Raw genomic sequence first — 24739 nt, forward strand, 5'->3', positions numbered from 1 at the left:
GTATTAATATATCTGATGTATCACGGCTATGTAAGAAGAAAAGGAAATTATGTTTTAATGTTCAATGGCACACATTATATGTATGTCGACATATGTGCCCAAACTCTTTCCTTTAATCACCCTTTGCCACGTTTTGGTGATGCGCATGACCATAATTTGTAAGCTTCCGGTCTAATTCAGAATGTGGACTCACCTGAATAAATGTTGAATTATATATTCTTTTCAACCAATATGCGGTCTAAATTACTTCCAGTCCAACTTATTGATTTACAAGTTAGCGAACCAGTACCATTAACAAGATTATTTTGATTAAGGAGCAAATATATACCACCCAAAGACACCAAGTTATATAGTACATCAGAAATGTCAAACCCGTCTCGCAGTTCTGGTAAATTTCGGCTTCTAGTTTATTTCATGTATTATTCGATCTATTTTTAATAGTTATGTATTTTGAATTGGTATTCTAACTAAGCACTATGTCCATATAAGCACATTATTTTTGTGTAACACGTTCAAAATTATTACGACAGATGTGACGTGGTTTTTAACAGATTGTCAAAATTTCGTGGCAAGAAATGATAAAATATTGGAACTACTATATTTATTAAGTGTAACTGTATTATGTTAAATTTCTCTGGATTATGAGCCACTATAGTAAGTCAACAAATATTCTGATTCCATGTATATATCATGTTGAAGTATAAAATGTAAATGTTATCAATTTCAATATTACAAATATTGTTTAAAAAAAAAACCAACATATTTATGAAAGTAGGTCAATTTTATCAAGGCACACATATACCATAATAGTTACAAATTAAATTTAGAATATTGTTTAAACTGTTCCAGACAAGATGTTAAAGCCTTGATGACTAAGCTGAATTAAATTCTTTTAATTTGGGGAGGGGTTTGTTCTGTATGTGCAACAAACCCATGACAGGATAATCAGTTTGTTGATTGTGGTCATTATCCTGCAAAAGCAGAAAACTAACTACACATTAAAATATACAAAGCAAACATATACTAAGTATCAAAATGGACCACTTTCATACATGTATATGTCACAATGCTTTTGTTTTTACAAAAATGTATGTCATAGTGATATTCATTAGATCAGTGATGGATCTTACACTCAGGCTAATTAAAAATATATTTATGGTTCCAGTTACCTAACCAACATATAGTTTAAAAGAACCCCATGACCATGATGGCCCTAAATCTTTTATTATGCATTTCTGATAAAATTATAATTAACAGGGTTAATTAATTAACAGTTGAGTGACCCATCCAACTTTCACAACTTATAACATGTTAAAAAACTTCAATTAGATGATGGTCATAAACTTGTCAAAAACATCAAGACAGGTAGCTATAGATTTATAGTATTTTCATGTGAAAATATTTTACACTTTACAAAGTAGTTGAGCCAGTAACCCCAATAAAGTATCCTGTTTAGCACAGATACAGATTGTATCATGCATTGTTTTGTTATAATTTGACAGAGTATAGATGCAATATATTTTTGTAAATGAATGCCCTACGACTGCCTCATATATTAGTGTTAAGCTATTTGTTTGTTTTGTAGGATTTCAGAATAGCAAATTTGAACCCATGAACAAATCTATGCCTCCAAGTGTGCCAGGTCCTTTCCATGGAAAACCACAATCTCCAAGCCAAACACCATTTTCACAGTCAGCATTGAATGGTTCATCATATCCAACATCAAATGCTACAATGCAATCAGGAATTGGAGGACCACCATATCAAGTAAGACCTAATGTACAGGGTCCGATGGGCAATGGACCACCAAACCAAGTAAGACCTTATGTACAGGGTCAGATGGGCAATGGACCACCAAATCAAGTAAGACCTAGTGTACAGGGTCCGATGGGCAATGGACCATTTCCATCACAGCATCAAGCTGCAAGACCTGGATTTTCTCCTACATCAGTTCCTCAATATAATACACAACAAATAAGACCTGTTCAAGGACAATCCGGTGGACCACCACCAAACACTGGAATAAACAGGCCTCAGATGGGAGCACCAATGTATGGTCCACCATCTAGTCAGACAGGACAAATGCCACCTACATCAAATATTCAACAAATCAGACCTGGTATGCGACCTCCAATGACAAACATACAGCAACGACCTGGTTTCCCAGGTGGAATTCCAAATCGACCACCATTAGTAAATGGCCCACAGCAACCAGGAATTGGTTCACCTATGAGGATGGGTCAACCATCAGTGAGTACTGCCCCTTCATATTCAGGAAGTCAGCCATATCCTGGACCTCCTCGAATGGGTGCCCTACCAGTTGGCACAGGATCACCTCCTACTATTTCTCAAAATAACCAACCAGGGACATCTCAACAATCAGGTACACATACACATTTTTTTAATATTTGCATACATCTACTGTTTAAATTTCAATATACACAAATGCTTCTTAGACATTTAGATGGTTATATAGATATTGAAATATTACATACATGTAGGTATTAATTTTAGTTCTATGCATAATTCATTTAATTGTAATGGATATCTATGAAAATGTTATAAAAGGTTTCTATCATCAATGTCTAGCAAGTTCAGAAATTAGTGCTTATCCAACTTTTTTGAAAAAAGTTATGCCCCTTGGATAAAAGTGCTGAAAGTGATGTTAACCAATGAATCAATCAGTAATGTATTAAGATATATATATCTATGCATCTGTTTGATTTTTTTGAGTCTGAAATAAAAACTATGAGGCATTTGAAAAAATGTGGAAAACTAAGATAACCATTTTATACCTCCCCTTCAGTTTTACATGGAAGAGGAGGGGGTATTATGCTTTGAGGCCTGTGCATCTTCATATCAGTTGAATATTAGCTTAAAAGTTAAGGTACATGAAGCTAGCTTACCTTAAAGTTGTGGTCACATAAACATGAAACTTACATGTAGGATATAAGAACACATATTCAATAGGGTGTGAACTTTTTAAAAATTATGCCAATTTATTGATTAAACCAAGATTTTGCAGTTTATATCACATACCATACATATAGTACAAAAAAATGTACTAGTGTGAGAGAGGCATGGTATCCAATTGACATTAATTTTTTGTATCATTGTCTATTGCATCATGTAGATCATCTTAACTTGCATTTGTTCATATTGTGAAGTTGTTAACATCTGCATGGCATGTTTTTTTTATTGTGTGTACATATGTGTTGTAGATGGTCTGCCTGTGCCATACCATGGGCAGGGACAGTATTCCCACCAAGTGGGCATGCAGCTTACACCGGGACTAACACCTAACAATTCAGGTATATTTTACTCAAATCAAAAAGATGAAAAAAATATTAAATCAATCAGATTTTTTTTTATCTCTGATATGTTTTTCATTTGATAAAATTTTATATTTATTTGAATTAAAATCTGAAGAAATATAAAGAAAAGATAGATATTTTCTTCAATTAAAATGAATTAACCAGTAAATTAAACCTTGATTTTAAGTGTTTGTCACTGCTTTCTGATTATACTGCTTTGCACTGGTTATTGTGTTTTACTTGATGTATATTTTTTTGTTTTCTATGGAATCTGGAATTTCTTGACTATGTAGCCAAATTAATTTGTAATTATACCCTCATTCCAATGGGCTATATTGCAATCACCATATATGCCTGTCTGTCCAACTAATATTTTCGTCTCATTTTTATCAGAACCCAAAAACTAGAATGACTTCCTATTTGTTAGGCTGCTTGACAGTAATATATTGTAACCTGTGAGCAGTTTTTGGACATTCTGTCAGATACCTACTTCCTGTTTGCATAACTTTTTCTTTTTTGTTCAGCGCCTCACCTTACATGTGTGTTTTCAATCTGTCAAGAAACTTGCTTTCTCTTTTTCGATACTTTGATTTATGTGTAAGGGTTTGCCTAGCATGACATTGAGGACTCTTGTTTACAAATGAATATGAAATCTTAACCTGCATTTTGTTGTATTATTCCATTCATCTTCAAATCATGTGCAGAAAACTAATATGGGAAAAGATATTTAATGTCTCAGAAAAACAAAACTTTTACCTGACACTTCAGTACTACGTCTTAATGTGTTTGTGAAGTTGTTATACTGAATTCTGATAAGTTACTTTTATGTATTACCTATGCAGACAGAATGTTTTTTTTATGTGACACATTAATGACAAATAATTGGAATGATTGACTGCATTACATAAACCAAGTTAAGTTACATCTTACATATGTATTACATAAATAAAACATAGTCAAACCTGCTCAAGAGACCATCTATAGTTAACAGACCTGTGTTATAAGACTATATTTAGTAAACCTGTCGTATGAGACAATTAAGTTTAGGTCCCGATCAAGTGCATTTCATATAGATTGAACCTGTATTAAAAAACTGCTTGTCTTATGAGACCACTTTTTTTGCTCCCCTTGAGTGGTCTCTTAAAACAGGTTTCACTGTAGATTACATCTTACATAAGGATAAATTATAAAATTACAATTTTGGAAACTATATCATTTGTATTATTGGGTGGAAATATTTATGTAGTTTTATATCATACTTTTAATTGACATACATAAACAATTGTAATATAAGTTCAATATATTAGTGTTGAACTAACATGATTCACGTAATATGAAAATCTATAAATAAATACTAAACGGTGATGAAATGTTCTGTAATGTCCTAGGCTAGCACATACCATTGCATATAAATATTATTATCACAAGGTAGACATTTATGACAATTAGTTGCCTTGATATTGATATATTTCTGATTTTTTTCACTCCATTAAAACATCTACTCAAAATCATATTCTGTTATTGAATGTATGTGCATTTAAAAATTCATGTAAGTTAATCATGCAGCCTTTATTTTAGATAATGCACAAAACAAAATTGTGTTTTAACCTCTGTAACTGTTCATAACTTTGCTCTTTGGTCTCTGATGGATAATTGGAAATCATACTCCATTTATTATAAGATCAGATAAAGTCTTCCCTTGCCCATAATAAAAGTGAAGAAAAATGTACATTGAAATGTAACAAGAAAAGCTGAAGATATACTTGAAACTTTCGAAAAATAATAGGAATTGCTGAATTGAACATTTTTACAGCTAACACAAACATATTTGTACTATTCAGCAAAATCTCCCATTAACTATGAATGAACGTCATCTTGTATTTTTGTTTATTTTGGAGATAAATTATAGTAAACAACATGTAATACTGGTTGATGACAGAAAGTGTCTGATGAAACTGGGTGTCAATTGACTTTTATTTACAAAATAACAGCTTTTGAAATTTTTTCAGAACCTACATCTCGGAGATCTTCCAGGACTCCATCACCAATGAACAATAGTCAAACAATGGATGCATTAGAAGGGCAGTTTACACCTGGTATGTAATTAAAAAAGGGGGATATCAAAGGGGCAATAAAAACTATAACAAGACAACATAGGTAATGTGAAATGACATAAAGACAACAGTCCACAGAAAACTTCACTGAAATTTAAAGATTGGGTAACATCAGTCAGGGGACTTACTGAAATAAGTGATTTTTATGCCCCACCTACGATAGTAGAGGGGCATTATGTTTTCTGGTCTGTGCCTCCGTTCGTCCGTCCGGTTTAAGTTTTTGGTCGAGGTAGTTTTTGATGAAGCTGAAGTCCAATCAACTTGAAACTTAATACATGTGTTCCCCATGATATGATCTTTCTAATTTTAATGCCAAATTATAGTTTTGACCCCAATTTCATGGTCCACTGAACATAGAAAATGATATTGCAAAGTTCAGGTTAAAGTTTTTGGTCAAGGTAGTTTTTGATGAAGTTAAAGTTACATCAACTTGAAACTTAGTACACATGTTCCATATGATATGATCTTTCTAATTTTAATTCCAAATTAAAGTTTTGACCCCAATTTCACGGTCCACTGAACATAGAAAATGATAGTGGGAGTGGGGCATCTGTGTACAATGGACACATTCTTGTTAAATCACTTATTTGAGTAGCAAATTTGAAGTTTTGTCACAAATTGTGATTTTGTAGTTTTACCAAAATTTTAAATACATAGGTTTAAAAAATATCTTTTCATTAGTAAAATTGAAAAAAAAATGATTTTTTTGCTACTTTTAAGTATCAAGGTTTATACCTTTGATGCTTTCATTTAGCTGCAAATTCTATTTTAGTTGAAAAATGCTATTATTATGGCTTTACATAATGAACTGATACTTTCTTAACAGATTTTTCCCAGCAGTGGGAGTATTTTCCTATAAAGTTCAAGGTTTCATCTTTCAGATTATGTAATAAAATTCTACTGTTCACGATAAAAATTTCACTGTTTGGGGGTGTTGAAATTAGTTGGGGTTATTAAAATAATGATACTTAAAGAAGTGATTTTTGGGAAGGAAATTGAGGTATGATACTTAAACAAGTGATTTTTATGTCATTATCCTAGATTCAGTACAAGGTCATCACCTGAAATGACCTGGTCATCCTAGACAACACAGATGTTGGTTCTGATAAGTTTAGAAACATAATTAGTCCCTGGATCATTAGTATTCTATATTTAAAGCTACAGTAAAATTAAATCACTTCTTCTGGTGATTATTTTGTACTAAAATAGGTGATTATTAAAGAAAGACAACTATTACTTTCAACCTTTATGGAAATAATGTTACTTGAATCAGTGATTTAGAAAATCACTCATTTAAGTAAGTCCCCTGACTGAACATGAGCCTTACAAAAAACCTTCAGTAAACTCAACTTGTCTAGAAAAGTCAGCTGTTTCTTTAGTGAAACCTACAATATTTGTCTTGTTGAAAGTACATTAAACAATTATATCCTGTGAAAGCACCTTAGAAAGGTGAATTGATAAAGTCCTCTTGTCTAACCCTAAGACAGCATAATCAATTTATAATCCGTCTGTATAGAAGAAGATGCTTTATTTATTTGTATATATGAATTCTGTAACCCTTTAACTTGATAGTTATCAATATGCAACAGTTTAAATTCAGTAGGTGAAACATTAAGCAGTAATGTAACATTTCTGTAAAATCATGTCTTACAAAATGAAGGAATATTATTTGTATTTTTTTCCATAATTACTATCCAGCTTTAATAGTTCAAAGCAATACCTTGCAATGACATTACTATTTCTTTAATCTTTCAGCTTATATCAAACATTATAGCTATGATATTGATTTACAAAAAAAATATTATTTAATTAAATTTGTATTTATATGAATATATGCAATGTTAGACATCTGTTGTAGTAATTGTAGTAAAGAAGTTATACACTTACATTCATTGTACATTTTGTGTAGTCACAATAACTTGGGTTTCAAATTGATATATATATACTAGTATATTTCCCCAATTTTCATACAGATCCTAACTTGTCTTTTGATACACCAATGAAATACATTATGTAATTGAATATGCCCAATTTGCCTATTGTTTATTGTCTCAATTATTACTATTTAGCACCACTAGGTGAACAAGCCAAGCCAATGACACCGCCTCTATCACAGGAAATTCAAGGTCGTGGAACACCACCAAAACAACCTCCTTATTCACAGGTATGATATGCAGGGAATAAACTTAACGCTCGCCCAGTCGCCCATGGCGACCAGATTTTCGGCTGGGCGAATATATTTAGTCATCCTGATCGCCCAGCTGGCGACTATAAAAAATTTGATCCCATTTGTACCCTTTCCCCCGCGATATTAACGAAGACTGTTCCCAAAAGTAAACCTGTTTTGTCTTTAATTTTCAAAGCGATAAAATAATATAGAATATTTCCGAAAACCAGTAGGTTCTTTCTAATAACCTAAACCCAGTCGAACAGCTATGTTTTCAATCCGAAGTGACGATATGTCATATACCTCCTTCAATCAGCATGTTTTTGTCGAGCCTGCAACTTTTGTTGCAGAAAGCTCGACATAAGGATAGTGATCCGGCGGCTACGGCGGCGGCGTTAGCTAACTTCTTAAAAGCTTTATATTTTAGAAGATGGAAGACCTGGATGCTTCATACTTTGTATATAGATGCCTCATGTTACGAAGTTTCCGTCAGTCACATGTCCAATGTCCTTGACCTCATTTTCATGGTTCAGTGACCACTTGAAAAAAAAGTTCAAATTTTTTGTAATGTTGAATTCTCTCTTATTATAAGTAATAGGATAACTATATTTGATATGTGCGTACCTTGCAAGGTCCTCATGTCTGTCAGACAGTTTTCACTTGACCTCGACCTCATTTCATGGATCAGTGAACAAGGTTAAGTTTTGGTGGTCAAGTCCATATCTCAGATACTATAAGCAATAGGGCTAGTATATTCAGTGTATGGAAGGACTGTAAGGTGTACATGTCTAACTGGCAGGTGTCATCTGACCTTGACCTCATTTTCATGGTTCAGTGGTTATAGTTCAATTTTTGTGTTTTGGTCTGTTGTTCTCATACTATATGCAATAGGTCTACTATATTTGTTGTATGGAATGATTGTAAGGTGTACATGTCTAGCGGGCAAATGTCATGTGACCTTGACCTCATTTTCATGGTTCAGTGGTCAAAGTTAAATTTTTGAGTTTTCGTCTTTTTATCTAATACTATATGCCATAGGTCAACTGTATTTGGTGTATGGAAATATTTAATGATCTTTATGTCAGTCGCGCAGGTTTTATTTGACCGTGACCTCATTTTCACGGTTCATTGCACAGTGTTAAGTTTTTGTGTTTTGGTCTATTTTTCCAAACTATAAGTAATAGGTCAACTATATATGTTGTATAGAAGCATTGTTAGCTGTACATGTCTGCCTGGCATGGTTCATCTGACCTTGACCTCATTTTCAAGGTTCATTGGTCTTTGTTTAGTTATCTTGGTTAATGTTAAGTTTATGGTACAGTTGTTTTAAAGCTTAGCTTTTTACTTAGGACTATCAACATAATATCAATGATTAGTATAGAAGGCGAGACATTTCAGCGTGTGCACTCTTGTCTTAACTCTGCTAAATTTTCTACGATTATTTCATTATTGAATAGTGTTTTCTTCTAAACTGTTCAATAAGCATCGCGAAAGGGATGTTTTCTAATCGTCCACGGAGTCATTACAAGCCTGTGTTAGACGGTAACTTGTCCCTGAATCGCTATTTACAAAAAAATACTTAATGTAAAAACGAATGCAAAGTCTCGTAAATAAATATCCCAATATTAAGTTTGATATCCAACCTTCAATTTAAACTTATTGCAAAATATATTTTGATCAACACTATTAGAGGATGGCTTGGATTGAGATAGTATTTATTTAAAAAAAAAACCAGCCATATTGTCAGGTCAACAGGAAGTTGAAAAAAATTGAAGGGAGACAATTTTGGCAGGAAATAACCTAAAATAAATATTGTCAAATCTTATAATACATTTCTGGTGGCATTAATTTAGATATTATAAGCTTTATTAAAAAAACTATTTTGTTTCATACCATGAACATACATTTAAAGATGAATCAGAGAAATTTGTATTTGAACATAAACAAGACTGTACTTCCTGTTTTACTTCTTGTATTTATGATCCTCCTTACATGGGGGCACTTATAAAATGCTTTTAATTTTAACAATTATGGAGAAAAAAAGTAACAGTTCTAAGCTTCTGCAATATATGCAATGTATTGTTGCATCAAAATAATATATTCCTCTCCGATCGCACCTGTTTTATTCATAAAACTCCTTACTTAGGAGCACTAGCAACCTTCTGCCCTGAGATTCAAACTGGAACACCTGAACACTGTTAGTAAGTATATAAAAAGTTATCTTCAGTTTTATTCTCATTTAGTCTTTTTGTATAAAGATTGGTTGGGCTCCTAAAATTTCAACTGGGCCCCTGAAAAAATATCTTAGGGGCCCAGCTGGCCCCTAGACAAAAACAGTTAAGTTTAGTCCCTGATATGACAAATACATGAGGAAACTACTTTTGGGAAAAAACCATCCTGTCAAACCAATAACTTTTATAAAGGCAAATATATATCAATTCTAAACGGTCACAGAAAATGATGAGAAAATGTTTTAGTATTAAAAAGTGTTTTTTTTTTTTACCTTAATGTATAAAAAAGAATTTTTATTATTAGAACAAAAGATTATTTCTCCTTTTTAAATATTACCAATTTTTAGGAGATACATTTTTAACAGTTGTTTAATTTGATCATTGTGAATTGTATAATTCTATCATTTTTAAAATTCAATTAAATTGGTTATATGCATTCATGAATAGAAAAACTAAATAAGTTTATGCGAAATACACTAAAAAAATAAAACAATAGTAATTGTACACGACAAAAGATCATATTATAATGAAAATATTATTTTTATTAAACAGAATTTTATTATTTTCAGCCTGGTCCACCACCAAATGTGAAAAGTCCAGTTTATGGGCCTCCACCAACAGGTATGCCTCAAAGGCCTGGTCCACCAAGTGGATCATCCCAAAATTATAGTATGGGGACAGGGCCCCCATCAGGACCAACAAACTTTAAACCTGGTCCACCAACTGGACCTCCAAATTATAATGTTCAACCACAAGGTCCTCAACCTGGGCCAACACAAAATATGTATCAGTCTTCTGGTCCACCAAGTGGACCTACGAACTTTGGAATGCCACCCATAAGTGGACAGTATGGTCAACCGCCTCCACCACCAATTGGATACCAGTCAACACCTACTGGTCCAAATACAATGCCATCAAGACCAGGATACCCTCCATCTAGTCAAGGATTGCCACCCCAACAACAAATGTATGGCCAACCAGGGCCACAACAGCAAGGGGATGGTTATGGTTCAGGACAATACAATAATATGCCTAATGTTGGAGGAATGTCTTTGATGGTAAGTTGACATATTGTATTTTATACCTTGTGTTTGTCTATGAAGTAAAGACACAATAGTAATGTACCTTTAACAGTCTTGAAGTACAAACTAAATGTCACTAGTGGCTTCACCTCACCTATCCTTTTCATGCCGGCCCTGACAATCACTAAAGGCTTGGTTTTAAAGTCATAAGAAACGAGTGACCGGTGAAAAATAATGTTCTTCCAATTTTTGAACCAATGCATACAAACATCATAAACTTAGTCTTCTGTGCACGAATTTATTATTTTTTTCGTGTAAATTTCGTATAATCGTTATTTTTTTTTTTTTCAATCGGTCAGTGTTGTGGTGAAAATATGGCAGGTAATTAAAGTTCGTGTTTTGAAGCCGAAGTTTAACGATTGTCATCTGTTTGTCAACAATCAACAAAAAGCATGGAAATTGAGCACGTGTTTAACATGTAAATTCAGATAATAGTCTATTTTAAGGACATCCATGAGTATTGTGATCACCAGATTTTTACAAGATGGTCACACTGAGGTCACTTTGCATACGGAAAACATGACGGGGGAATTGCTTCCTGGAAGGAAGCAATTAAAATAAAGTAAACATCTTCTAAATATGAATAAATTAAAGAATTTTCTTCAAAAAAAAGTATATGTACATAAGTTTTATAATGAAAACTATCCATTGAGTTGTAAATAACGTATTCATTATTTTTTTTGATTTGAGGTTTCTTATGACTTTAAGTATTGAAATTAAAGAACAAATGTTTTACTATCAAATAACTTTAAATATTTAGTATTTATTAAATAACTAATCCATTACTAATTATGATGACTTGTTAGTAATAATTTGAGAAAATCTCTAAATGGTAAGATTCAAGTTTCAATAAATATTATAAAGTGCCATTGACTTATTTCGACATGTTTTCTGATGAGACAGAAAGTATAATGACAAATGCAAATGCTTCATTTCACAGGATGATTCACGAGTTGTTAATTTATTACAAGAAAAACAGTTGATACCAGCTGATGGCATTGAGAACCCAAAGATAAAACTGCATAATGACTTCAAAAAAGTCAACTGTAGTCCTGAGTAAGTCATATACATTTAATCTAGAATTATTACAAGAATTATTTCAAGATGATTGAGAAAAACAAATATCTTAGAAGTAAATATGTGAAGAACAGGTATAAAAACCAAAAGTAAATTTAAGTGGGACAACACATATCATCATATGAATACGGGTTAAAAGTCATGTAGTACCAATAAAAAAGATGACAGTTCTTTTTAACCTGAAAACGTCAATTTACGAAATTTCCTTATGTGTTCGTAATATCAATTTGACAGTTTGTTATCTAGAATGTAAAATTGTAATACTATTGACTTATTATTTGAATTTGAATAACACTTTTGGTATTAATATTAACATCAAATTTGAATTCTTTTTCAGTATCCTCAGGTGTACATTGACATCAATTCCTCAAACATCATCACTTTTAAACAAATCTAGGTTACCTCTGGGCATTCTTATACATCCTTTTAAAGACTTATCAGTAAGTATTCTGTTTTCTTCTTTTACCATGATAAGATGACTGCCAAATTAGGAGCTGTGGTTTATTTTTTCCATCATTCGTCTATCTAATACATATCTTATGGAAAGTGTGTGTGTGATGTACATAATTTTCTTTGCCTGTTTTGCAAACACAGTTTATGCATATTAAAATGTGTAAAATACTTACGAAATAAAAATTATTGACATCTCAGACAATACACAATGCTGTTTCCTCTTGCTTATATTGACAGGGTGTTATTGACTTAAAAAAAAATGATTTGGAAACTTTAGTTTGTAAATTGTGTCCATGCTGAATTTATATCTTTTCTGTTCATTACAAAGAGAACAAATAGAGAAGATTTTGAAAAAAACATATATATAATTTGACAGTTAACAGTTTGACTGAGTTGAAAAATTCTCTAGAAAAATGGCTTTGAATGTAAAGACTAAAGAATTAACTTTGCTATTATTCTGAAAAACCACTATATAGTAGTTGTTTATTTTTACTTTTCTCTCATTTTCAGCAACTTCCTGTTATACAATCTAATGTGATAGTGCGCTGTCGATCGTGCAGGACATATATCAATCCTTTTGTTTACTTTGTGGATCAGCGACGATGGAAGTGTAATCTATGTTACAGAGTTAATGAATGTATGTTAAATTACATAAACTATTTCAATGCTTAAGAAATGGTTGAAAAAGTGACATTTATGTGATTTCTAATTAATAATTTTTAGTATAATCACAATATAAATGTTTAATTCGCAAATGAGACAACATAATTTTTTGTATGAAAGAAACTCATGAGCTTAAGATGTGCTTTTTGTTTCAGTAAAAATTATTTGAATAATATTCTAGACCAAGATCATATAGTGTATCTTTCTAACAATACAAAGCAATTTAGTATTTAATGTAATTTTTAACAGTTTTTAATGCATAAAATATATCACTTATTAATTCTTTGACCAGTAATTAGAATTGTACTAGAAAGCTTAATGATTATCTTATTGTATATTTTCTCTTACTCACAAGCAAGTTATTATGTGTATTTTTAGTGCCTGAAGAGTTTAATTTTGACCCTGTGACTAAGACATATGGAGAACCACAACGAAGACCTGAGATAAAGTCTGCCACTATAGAATTCATTGCTCCTTCAGAGTATATGGTAAGTTGATACTATTGGTACTCAAAAACCTTCAACTGCTATGGTAGTACTAAATAATAATCAGATTGTAGTAAAATGCAGTTAGGGTTGCATACTTACTGTGGAATGCTCACAGTTTGTGAACTCACTATGAAAATCTATCTGGTTTAGTACAAAGTAGGATATAGTCAAACGACATGAATATGTTTTTATTATCTCTCGTATATAAATAAAAAGATGTGGTATGATTGACAATGAGACAACTCTCCACAAGAGACCAAATGCACAGAAATTTTCAACTTTAGGTCACTACTGCCTTCATCAATGAGCAAAGCCCATATTGCATAGTCAGCTAGAAAAGGCCCTGCAATGACAAATGTAAATCAATTTGAACAAAATAACTAACAGCCTAATTAATGTACAGACTAATGAATGAAAAACAAATATGTTACTCAGTGACAACCAACGAATTACAGGTTTCTGACTTGGGATAGGCATAAAGGGAGTGTGGAGGGGTTAAACGCATTTAAATGTGCCAAACCTCCTCATAACCTGAGACAGTGCATCATAAGAAACTATAAAAAAATCAGTTCAAAAAAGCTCAACTCATCAGATGGATATTATTATCACACATGTCTATTGAATTTATAGGAACTGGAAAATTACAGTTTATTCTTTGAGTAATTTGTTTAAGTGTATTATTTGTCCAGTTGTTCAACAACAACAAAATATATGTGTAACATAAAAAAAATCTTCTGTATTTTGGCTTTAAATGTCTAGTTTTAAATGTATATTTTGATTTTAAATGACTTTTTTTTTTTAATTCTTAAATACTTGTGTTTGTAGTTGCGTCCACCACAACCAGCAGTGTACCTGTATTTACTAGACGTGTCTTTCAATGCAATAGAAACTGGTGAATTCTTTATCATAATTATATTTATATAAAAAGAATAATACATACAATTGTTCTAAATGCTCTAGAAATAAAAGAGTCTGTTTATTCATTGTCCTGTTAAATGATGTAAGACATGTAACAATAAATGTTTGATAATTACTTTGAATGGTAGCTGAAGAGATTTATGCAAGTGAAGATACAGGCTTTCCAATTGAAAATAAGGCATAGTAAAAGGTAGAAGCATTTTGTATAAAATAAAATGAAGAGATATGGTATGATTGCTAATCAGACAAATATCTACTAGAGATCAATAGAAAGGGGTGTAAACAAGTATAAGGCACTGTACAGCCATCAACAATAAGCAATGTGCACACCTTATAGTAAGCTAAAAATTGCTCTAGCATGACAAAATATTGAACTAATCAAAAGAGAATACCAACTGCCTGATTGATGCCAAATACAACTAACAAATAGTATAATGAAGGCAATGTTACACACACTCTTGAAGAGTTTAAAACTTAAAAGGAATCAGTTCAAAAGATTGTTTACATTTTCATTTCCTCAGTATAATAAAGTATACCGGTACTTTACCCTAGTGAATTGAAAGGGAAGAGATTAATAAATACTTTTCATATTACAATGTCTTTTTGATTGCAGGTTATTTAAATACATTTTGTCAGACATTATTAGATGAATTAGATAAAATTCCCAGTGATTCTAGAACTCAGATTGGTTTCCTGTGTTATGATTGTGCATTATATTTCTTCAACTTGGAAGAGAACTTATCACAACCTCAGATGTTGATTGTTTCTGATGTAGATGGTATGTATAATTCTCATTTTGTATGAATCTAGACAACTTAATTTAAAAATGAACAAGATTGTTAGATTGTAGTGGAATTTCCTCCACCACTGTGTAGTGTGTATCTGTTGAAAGATATCATGTATGAATGTGTATCAATAAGTTAAGGATATTCAGTGTCAAAGTCCCCATAAAAAATCAAAATAACAGTCAAGAGAATATTATGGCAAATAATCCTACAAAGCACGAAAGCTTTTGTGCAAATGGTCTTTGAGATTGAAGACCACCTTAACCCAATGGAGCTTGCAAAAAGTAAAAAAAAAAAAAAAAAATACCTAACTCAGAGGAGAATTCAAACGAAAGAATCTAATCAAATGGCAAAATCAAAAGCTAAAAAAACACATCAAACGAACGGATAAAAAACTTATATTCCTGACTTGGTACAGATGTTTTCTGAGGAAGAAAAATGTGACAATAATACTTAAAAAAAAACCTCACAAATTTAATGTGGAAACTTATTGTATTGATATTGGTTAACTGTATCCCTGTTTTACTTTTACTTTCAGATGTTTTTCTTCCTTGTCCTGATAACTTACTAGTCAATTTACAAGAGAGTAAAGAAATGGTATCAGATTTATTAAATCAACTGCCAACTTTGTTTGAAAGCAACAGAGAAACAGGGAGTGCATTAGGAGCTGCACTTCAGGCTGCATATAAATTAATTGTAAGTGTACTAGTATACACATTATATTCTAATATGACTTTCCTTCGTTTCCATGCCCTTTTCGTATTCCAATTAAACATGGACTGCACCTGATTGATGTCACAATTGAAATGACAATGTCAGTTGTGTATTGAACAAAGCTGTTGCTTGCATGGAAATTAATTAAATCATTCTAAAAGTAAGTTAACATGTATCTGTTCATTTCTTTATTGTAAAACAGATGAATTTCTACAAGTTTTGCTTCTTTAAATCAAAATGGATGCCCATTGAACGCACTTTATAGGTTCATTTATTATTGTGATCTCCACATGACAGACCAAAATGTGAGAAAAATTGTTGTGATATTAAACACAAAAAGCTGCATACAAATATATGTGTACATTACAGAATACAAGTTCTTGTTATTGCCATACTCACCAAGTCACATTATTGGCAATGATAAAAAAAAACTTGCAATAAATTCAAAAAAAACTTGCAATAAATTCTGAACTTACAATAATACTTTAAAGTTTATTTTCATAATATATTGATATGTTTATATGTTTTCCATTATAGCATCCAACAGGTGGTAGAATAACAGTTGTACAGACAGTATTACCTACTATAGGTCCTGGTGGACTGGAGAATAGGGAAGATCCTAACCAGAGAACAACTAAGGTATAATACATGGATAAGATAGAATTGTTATACATCCTAGAAATAAAATTCATAAAATGTTTGTACTTATTTTAAATAATGGCATTTCATCTTTGTTTATGAAAAAAAAATCTACCACTTAAGTATCTTAACTTCAGGCTGCTTGAAAACAAATATTGTTTTATATTTAGCGCCACATCTCAAGCATGGTAAATTGAAAACCTACAAAAAAATATTCCTCCTTTCAGTTCAATATATGTTATTTAAATTTTATAGATATTGGCATGCACTATAGTAAAATGTTTATGAAATTTAGATGGATATATTGAGTTTATTCATGGTAAGTCATTGGGTTGATAAAAAGAGGTTTAATAATTTTACAATCTACTGTTGGTTACCATTTAGATCATATTTACATACTCTTCTAATTTTTGGCATATGCTTTTATATACATTTTATTTTAATAGTATATTTTTAGGTGTTATTTTACTTTTATTCACTAGATCATTGATCTGAAGGGAAATCAAAGTTCTGCATAAAATTTTAAATTGAAATACCAATTTTGTTAAAAATTACATTTTTCTCTGGAATAAACTTTCTGAATGGAAGTCAAATACATTAAAATAAGTATCAAACCCCAAAAGAACATAAATAGATGAATCAAGACATTTTTTTGGCTGGATGAATTACAGTATCCAGTATAATTACAAACCATAATTAATCATTTTCTTGTGTAAAATTATAGAATGTGAAAGGGGAGATAATCAAATTAATTTGATTAGATATTGCAATAATTGCTAATAGTCTCTTCAGCCCTTAAGTTTCCAACTGTTTTAATTATTGTTAATTTTGTTGTGTTTTTCATTAATACTCAATATGTTCCAAACATTAAGATTAATTATGTTAATAGTTGTTTCACTGTTTTCCAGAATGTAACAAATCTAGGACCCTCTACAGATTTTTATAAGAAATTGGCATTAGATTGTTCAGCACAGCAAGTAGCTGTTGATCTGTTTATGTTAAATGGTCAATATGCAGACATCAGTTCAATATGTAAGTTAACATTTGGTAGAACTTACCTGATAATTGTTAGACACAGCATTTCTTACAATTAAAATAAAAAGATATTAAGTTAAGTTTGCCTATTTGCAAAGGGGATCTTTATTTACTTCTTACTTATAAAAGCCGCAATTTTGTCATTATTAGCCAACCAAGTTGTAGGACAGGTAACATACGGATGACAGAAAAACCTGTCATTGTTTAACCAAAAAATAAGAAAGAATTCCTGATAAAAGTAAGAAGATGTGGTATGATTTCTAATAAGACACCTTTCCACCAGGGATTAAATAATGTTGAATTTACAATTATAGATCACTGTACAGCCTCATCCATTTTCACCTAGTAGGTTAACAGCAGAATTAAGTTTAGTGCACCAAGTATATGGGCAGATAATTAAACTGAAACATGAATAAAAATTAAGGAATTAATTTGCATTTCGAATTTATAATCTCATATTGAAAAATCATCATGATGACAGAAAATATACCAATATTTAATGAAACACTTGCTTAATGGACAACAATGCAAAGAAAAGAATAGAATTGAGATATATATGATATCAAGGAAAAGGTTAAAGAAAAAGGCAATTTAGATTATTTCCTAATATTTCACATAAATGTTGCTTCAAATATTTCCAAGGGAAGAAACACACCTTGTTAAATTTCTAAAAGTTTGACATTCATACTGTTTATATAGACAAACAAATATCTCATCATCATAAAATAAAATATTCTGAAAAATTAGAAAAACAGATTTTAATTATATGTTTTTACTTTCAGCCTGTATATCAAAGTATTCTGGTGGTTGTATACACTATTTCCCCTCATTCCATTCTGTGAGGAACCCGTCGTTAACAGAGAAGTTTGAGACAGATTTAAGACGATATCTCACAAGGAAGATTGGTTTTGAGGCTGTTATGAGAATAAGATGCACTAAAGGTTAATCCATTTATCTGAACTTATTTACTACAATATTTAAACTTGAGATGAAGAATAGACTTTCTTCTGTGAGGTTCAAGCCATTATTAAATTGAAACATATGTTCTCATTCTAAACAATATGAGAAAACAAGAAGATTATTGTATTCAAAATTATTGTTGATTTTTACTAAAACTTTAATATAATTTCACAATTAGAAATAAAATATGAAAAGAAAGGAAAAAACAGGAAGGATGGCATGAGTATGAAGAAATTGAAATTAATGACATATCATACTTATTTTTTTCATCTTTATGTCCAAGTAAAATATTTTTCACTTTCCATTCCATGGTTTCGTTAAAATGTTAGAAAAATTATATTTCTAGGTTTGAGTATCCATACTTTCCATGGGAACTTTTTTGTACGATCAACAGATTTACTATCATTACCTAACATCAATCCTGATGCAGGGTTTGGTATGCAGATGTCTATAGAAGATGCATTGACAGAAAATAGTGTTGTATGTTTCCAGGCAGCTTTATTGTATACATCAAGTAAAGGTATGATATCATTTGATGTGTATAATATTTGTGCCTGTAACAATTTTGATAACTTTGAAAATTAGGATTTATTGTTACAAAAGGAGAAAATTGATCTCTGATGAAAAACATGCTTCAGAATACTTCAATAATCAAACAAAAAAAGAAAGCAGAACCGCTTATGTACTCAATATCTAGAGTATCATTTAACACACATGTTCTATTCCAGTTGTCTTTGAAAAGTTGCTAGACAATTGTGTGATTAATATGTGTCAGTTCACTGTGTTAGATTTATATTTTTACAAGGTAATTATTGTTGGCTTTTTCATTTGTTGCTGATTTCCATTGCCATTCTGAAACCAATCTTTGCTTGAAAGATGGGTAGGGCATTATTGTCAGAGTTATCTATAAAAGAAAGTCATGTATATATATATCTACCAACAATTTATTTCATTTATTCATCCAATCTATAAAGAAATGTTTCTCTAATTACATAGAAATTTATCCCTTTCCAAACCTATTGTTTAAAAACGTTTAATCAGTGTGTGGTTGCCGTTGATCTCAAAAGATGATTGGATGAATTTGAGGGTCATAACCTTTTTACACACACTCAATGAATCAAAATGTGCTAACAGATGTTCATGAAATTGACAACGTCGTGGAATAAGGAAAGCACTCGATTGGGATTTTCGTTTAACAAAAGATGAAATTTATCTTTTTTAATCATTAGAGAAACAGATTCTTACATAGTTACTCGATGATTATCAGATTTATCCAATCTTGAAAGTTAATTTATAAATTTTAAAGTCCTCGCCAAGGCTTGGACTTTAAAATTGATTATTTAACTATCTCAGTTGGATAAATCTGATAATCAACTGGTACCAATGTAAGAATCTATATGTATCGTTAAGAAATCATTTATTATTATGGATGTCAGTTGTGTAATTAAAGGTCCTTGGAACCTATATTTAAATTGTGTAAAAATTATATTTTAGGAGAAAGAAGAATACGTGTACATACTATGTGCCTTCCAGTTACAAATCAGTTAAGTGAGATTTATGCTGGGGCTGATCAACAAGCAATTATTGGATTACTGGCTAAAATGGGTGAGTGGCAAAACAAAGTATTGAAAATTTTGTAATGAAGATTAGAAATAAAGACACTTACAGTTTTAATTTTCATGTGTTGGGCAAATGTTAAAAACAACTTTAGGGTATTGGTTTCCCTAGGGGTTACTGACTAACCTTTCCGGTATAACTGTGGTGACAGCACTTGCCAAATCATACCCTGTTCAAATTAGAAAACATGGAAAAACATACCCTGGTCTAAACAGAAATATTAAAAACATACCCTGTTCTTAACAGAAACATTAAAAACATACCCTGTTCTAAACAGAAATATTAAAAAAATACCCTGTTCTAAACAGAAACATTAAAAACATACCCTGTTCTAAACAGAAATATTAAAAACATACCCTGTTCTAAACAGAAATATTAAAAACATACCGTTCTAGACCGTTGTAAAAATATGCACCAGAAATGATCCTGTTCTAGACCATATAAAGTAGGTGCTGTTCTAGACCTCAGTTCTAGACTGTATCTTAAACTGTTTAATAAGCGATCCTGTTCTAGACAAAAACTTTGTTTAAAAAAAGACCCATTCTCACCAGCTAACCCTTTTCTAAGCAGCAGGACATGAAAAAAGGACCCTGTTCTAACCAGAAGGGCATGAAAAAGCAACCCTGTTTTGCTGCACACTCGTACCACTAAAAATATAGGAAAGTAACACCCCTGGGATGTATAATAAGAAAATTAAACTATTCATCTTTGGAATTCTGTTGTTTCTCAATGATAAAATCATTAGGTTTTGTAATATTATAATCTACCATGAAATAAAGGTTTATTTATTTCCGGAGTTGTCTCTTTCACCTGTAATTGGGTATACTCTTGACAGTGAAATTTGTAAACAGAAATGTGAATAAGTTATAAATGAGGAAGTTAAAACAAATTTGTAAAAAGTAACATTTTCTTTTTACAGGTGCTGACAGAAGTGTAACAGCTTCATTACCTGATGCCAGAGAAGCCATGTTAAATGCTTCTGTAGATTCATTATCAGCCTTCGGTAGTACATTACCTTCTTCACAGAGAATAGGCAGTTTACCCATATGTTACTCACTAAGATTATTACCAATGCTAATCTCAGCTATGTGTAAATTTGTAAGTAAATGTAAATGTGTTTTGGGTTTCATTAGTACTGTTATGGGAAATAATTTTTTGATCAAGTTTTACATGACTTTACATATACTATCTTGTGGTATTGAATTACTATATTTTTTATTTGTGAGTTATAATAAATTTTCTGTCTGACACATATTTAAAGCTCTGTCTTGTTTAGTTCATAGAAAGTATATTCCATTACAGACAATTATATATTTTCCTTATTCTTTGAGGGTAACATAAAAATCTCATAGTCTAAAGTAAAAATAGCAAAAATACTGAACAAGGAAAATTCAAAGCAGAGAGTTCATTGTCAAAATCAAACTCTCAAACACATCAAACCAATGGAAAACAACTTTCATATTCCTAATTTGGTACAGACGTTTCCTTATGTAGAAAATGATGGATGTATACATAATGATATAATTGCTTAGATGAATTGCAAATATTTTGACTTGATAATGATAATCACTTATTTCTAACATTGTTAACTGAATTACATGTAACAATTCCCTAGTAGGATTTCAGCTATCAGTTTTGCTCTATTTCTATTTTAGACTGCCTTTAGATTTGGTACGACTACCAAACTAGATGATAGAGTATTTGCCATGCAGCAATGTAAAAGTTTACCTATACAGTATCTTATACAGAGTATATACCCCCACTTATATCCTATACACAAACTAGGTGAAACGGTAAGTATCTAATTTACTTGTACATGAACTTATATCTTAACATATGAAAATTAAATTTATGAAGGCATTATCAATGATAGAAGTTATGTATGGTATGTACACTATAAAGGTTTATTAAAAATCAAGATTATGCTAAATGATAAGAAGTATTGCATTGAATATTCTGCTATTGTTTATATGATTGTAAGTGTTCTCAACTATGATCAAAAGATGATTTAGAAAAAAAAGGATATGGAATATTTATCCACAACATTAAATCAGTACAGCCAAAAAAAAAACACAAAAAGCAAAGGAACAGCGAGGCATTCAATGACCTTCAATACAGAGTTAAAAAAAACTCTCCCCTCTCTGCAAGTTTAAGAAAGCACTTAGCACTGATTTGCTTGCTGTTTGTAAAAAACAAAATAGTGCATCAACAATTACTTCATAATGTCTTAGAAAAGCATTTTTTTTATGTTGGAAAATTAAAAGAAACACTCCAAGTATTAAACTTTGACAATTATTAATTGCTTTTATCATTTCATTCTTCATAATGTGAAATAAATACACAACTTTCAATTTTGGATGTAAAAAAATACTTAGATTTTACAACACATTTACTTATTTTTTTCAGACGGTTATGACAAAGAATAATACAGAGATTCCACATACCATAAGACTTCATCTGTCTTCAGCCAATATTGACCGTCAAGGAGTGTATGTGTTAGATGCATATGATCGCATGTACTTTTATGTAGGAAGTGCTGTTGGTGACAAGTTCTGTCAAGACGTATTAGATGTTCCTAATTTTATGTCAATACCTGAAGGAATGGTAGGCATGCACTTTGTTTATCTTAAGTTTATCCTTACTTGTACCATAATTTATATTTACATACAAACATATATTGTAGCAAATTACAAAGTTCTGATGTCTGGCAAGAATATTTGTTTTATAGCTGCTAAAATTATCCTCACATATAAACACATGGCAAACAATGATAATATGGATAATTACTAAATTGGTAATGCATAAACACTAGATTTTCATTAAGGTGAAGATAATTTGCTCTCTCAAAAAATTTATTGACTTTTGCTTGTATATTGTCTATTGGCTATTCTTTCATGAATATTCAGGACAATGCAACCTTACCTGCACCTGTCATTTATTATGTTTTATCAAGATTTATTTGACTTACCTGAATTAGGTTTCAATATAAAAATTATAAACATATTGTTTGCACAACTACAATATACATGTGATAACTATTTTGTGATTATAAGTGAAAAATGAATTTAAATGTTCAAAGCACTACATACTTTTGAAAGGGTAATATGCATCACCGTGATGTCAAATATAAATGAAATCCATTTCCTAAGAATATGAATACTTTAAATGACTATAAACTATAATTTATTACAGATTGATTTACCAGAATTAGAAAACCCAACATCAGAAAATGTTAGAGCCTTTGTAAATTATTTATTGGATAATCGACCTAACGGATCAACATTTTATGTTGTAAGGTATGTAGACATTTTAAATTATAAGTAAAAAGGAACATTTTTTGTATTTAAATATTCTGAAATAAGTGTAAATCTGAAGTTGTCAATCCACAACATGCAAACATAATCCATCCTGTCAGAGCAACTTCTAAGGTTACAGAAAGAAATAGACAAAATAGTTTATAACCCAAAATTGAAAATGTTGGGATCAAGACACTTTATTATATACCTAAAACAGCCACCAATCATGAACAAAACAACCACTCATCTGAAATATGAAAAAGATGTGTATGATTGCCAATGAGACAACTCTTCAAAAGAGACCAAATGACACAGAAATTAACAACTATGTTGCTGTACAGCCTTCAACAATGAGTAAAGCTCCATACAGCATATTCAACTATAAATGAAAGTCTACAACAATAATTATTTCTACTTTTGTTATTTTTCAGAGAGGACAGTAAAATACGCATGGAATTTTTTCAATATATGGTGGAAGATCGGACTGAGTCATCTATGTCTTATTATGAATTTTTACAGCATTTGCAAAAACAAGTCAAAAGCTGATTTTGTGATATATAGTGCTTTTAATTTATTGAACAGCGATATTTCTATAAAAAGAAATATTCATTTTAAAGATGAAAGTACACTCTCAAAAGGCAATATGGTGTTAATTTTTCAGACATGGAAGATTTTCAGATGGGTAAATGGAAAAGTGATTAAAATTTTCATGTTTTATTACCCAAGTGCTTGCTACAGAATTAGAAGTTGTGTGAAATTGGAAAATAAAAAACATAGTGATTATATAATTTAAGGTAAAATAAAATTTGAAATGCTAATTCTATTGTATCGAACAATGAAGAATGGAAGTTGAGCCAAAAAACATTATTTTATTCAGGATAAATATTCATGTGAATTAAAAGTATGCTGTTGTCCAACAACTGTGTAAAAAATTGTTGCAGATATCTTTTATTTTGTTCAACAGATGAGTTAAAATGAATTTTGAAAACTGTTATGTTTTTAAAGTCTGTAATTTTGAAAGATTTCACTATTATGTTTTAATCAGACAACAAATAGTCATGAATATAACATAAATTGGCAACTGAAATATGATACAATCATTGATATATTTTGAAGATGAAACTAAGGACGTGATAAAAGTTGCAACCAGACGTTGGCATGATGGTGTATAAATATCTTGGTGCCA

At 30.9% G+C, this 24739-nt stretch overlaps 1 protein-coding gene across 2 annotated transcripts; it reads left to right on the forward strand.

Annotated features, from left to right (window-relative positions):
• Positions 1 to 145: 145 nt before the first annotated feature.
• Positions 146 to 24250, forward strand: LOC143045907 (protein transport protein Sec24A-like). 2 transcript variants are annotated; one of them, XM_076218736.1, is made up of 23 exons: positions 146 to 388; positions 1586 to 2383; positions 3222 to 3311; positions 5324 to 5410; positions 7498 to 7592; positions 10396 to 10884; positions 11849 to 11964; positions 12323 to 12425; positions 12949 to 13075; positions 13480 to 13589; positions 14415 to 14481; positions 15121 to 15285; positions 15831 to 15988; positions 16544 to 16645; positions 17554 to 17677; positions 18463 to 18621; positions 18987 to 19160; positions 20135 to 20245; positions 21177 to 21355; positions 21913 to 22050; positions 22664 to 22861; positions 23450 to 23553; positions 23985 to 24250. In XM_076218736.1, the coding sequence occupies exons 1-23, from the start codon at positions 364 to 366 to the stop codon at positions 24097 to 24099; spliced, it is 3834 nt and encodes a 1277-aa protein (XP_076074851.1). In that variant the 5' UTR covers positions 146 to 363; the 3' UTR covers positions 24100 to 24250. The 2 variants fall into 2 exon arrangements, with proteins under 2 accessions (XP_076074851.1, XP_076074853.1); XM_076218738.1 differs by lacking the exon at positions 3222 to 3311.
• Positions 24251 to 24739: the final 489 nt, after the last annotated feature.

The sequence above is a fragment of the Mytilus galloprovincialis genome, chromosome 9 (genome assembly GCF_965363235.1).
Source record: "Mytilus galloprovincialis chromosome 9, xbMytGall1.hap1.1, whole genome shotgun sequence".
NCBI classification, from domain to species: Eukaryota; Metazoa; Mollusca; class Bivalvia; order Mytilida; family Mytilidae; genus Mytilus; species Mytilus galloprovincialis.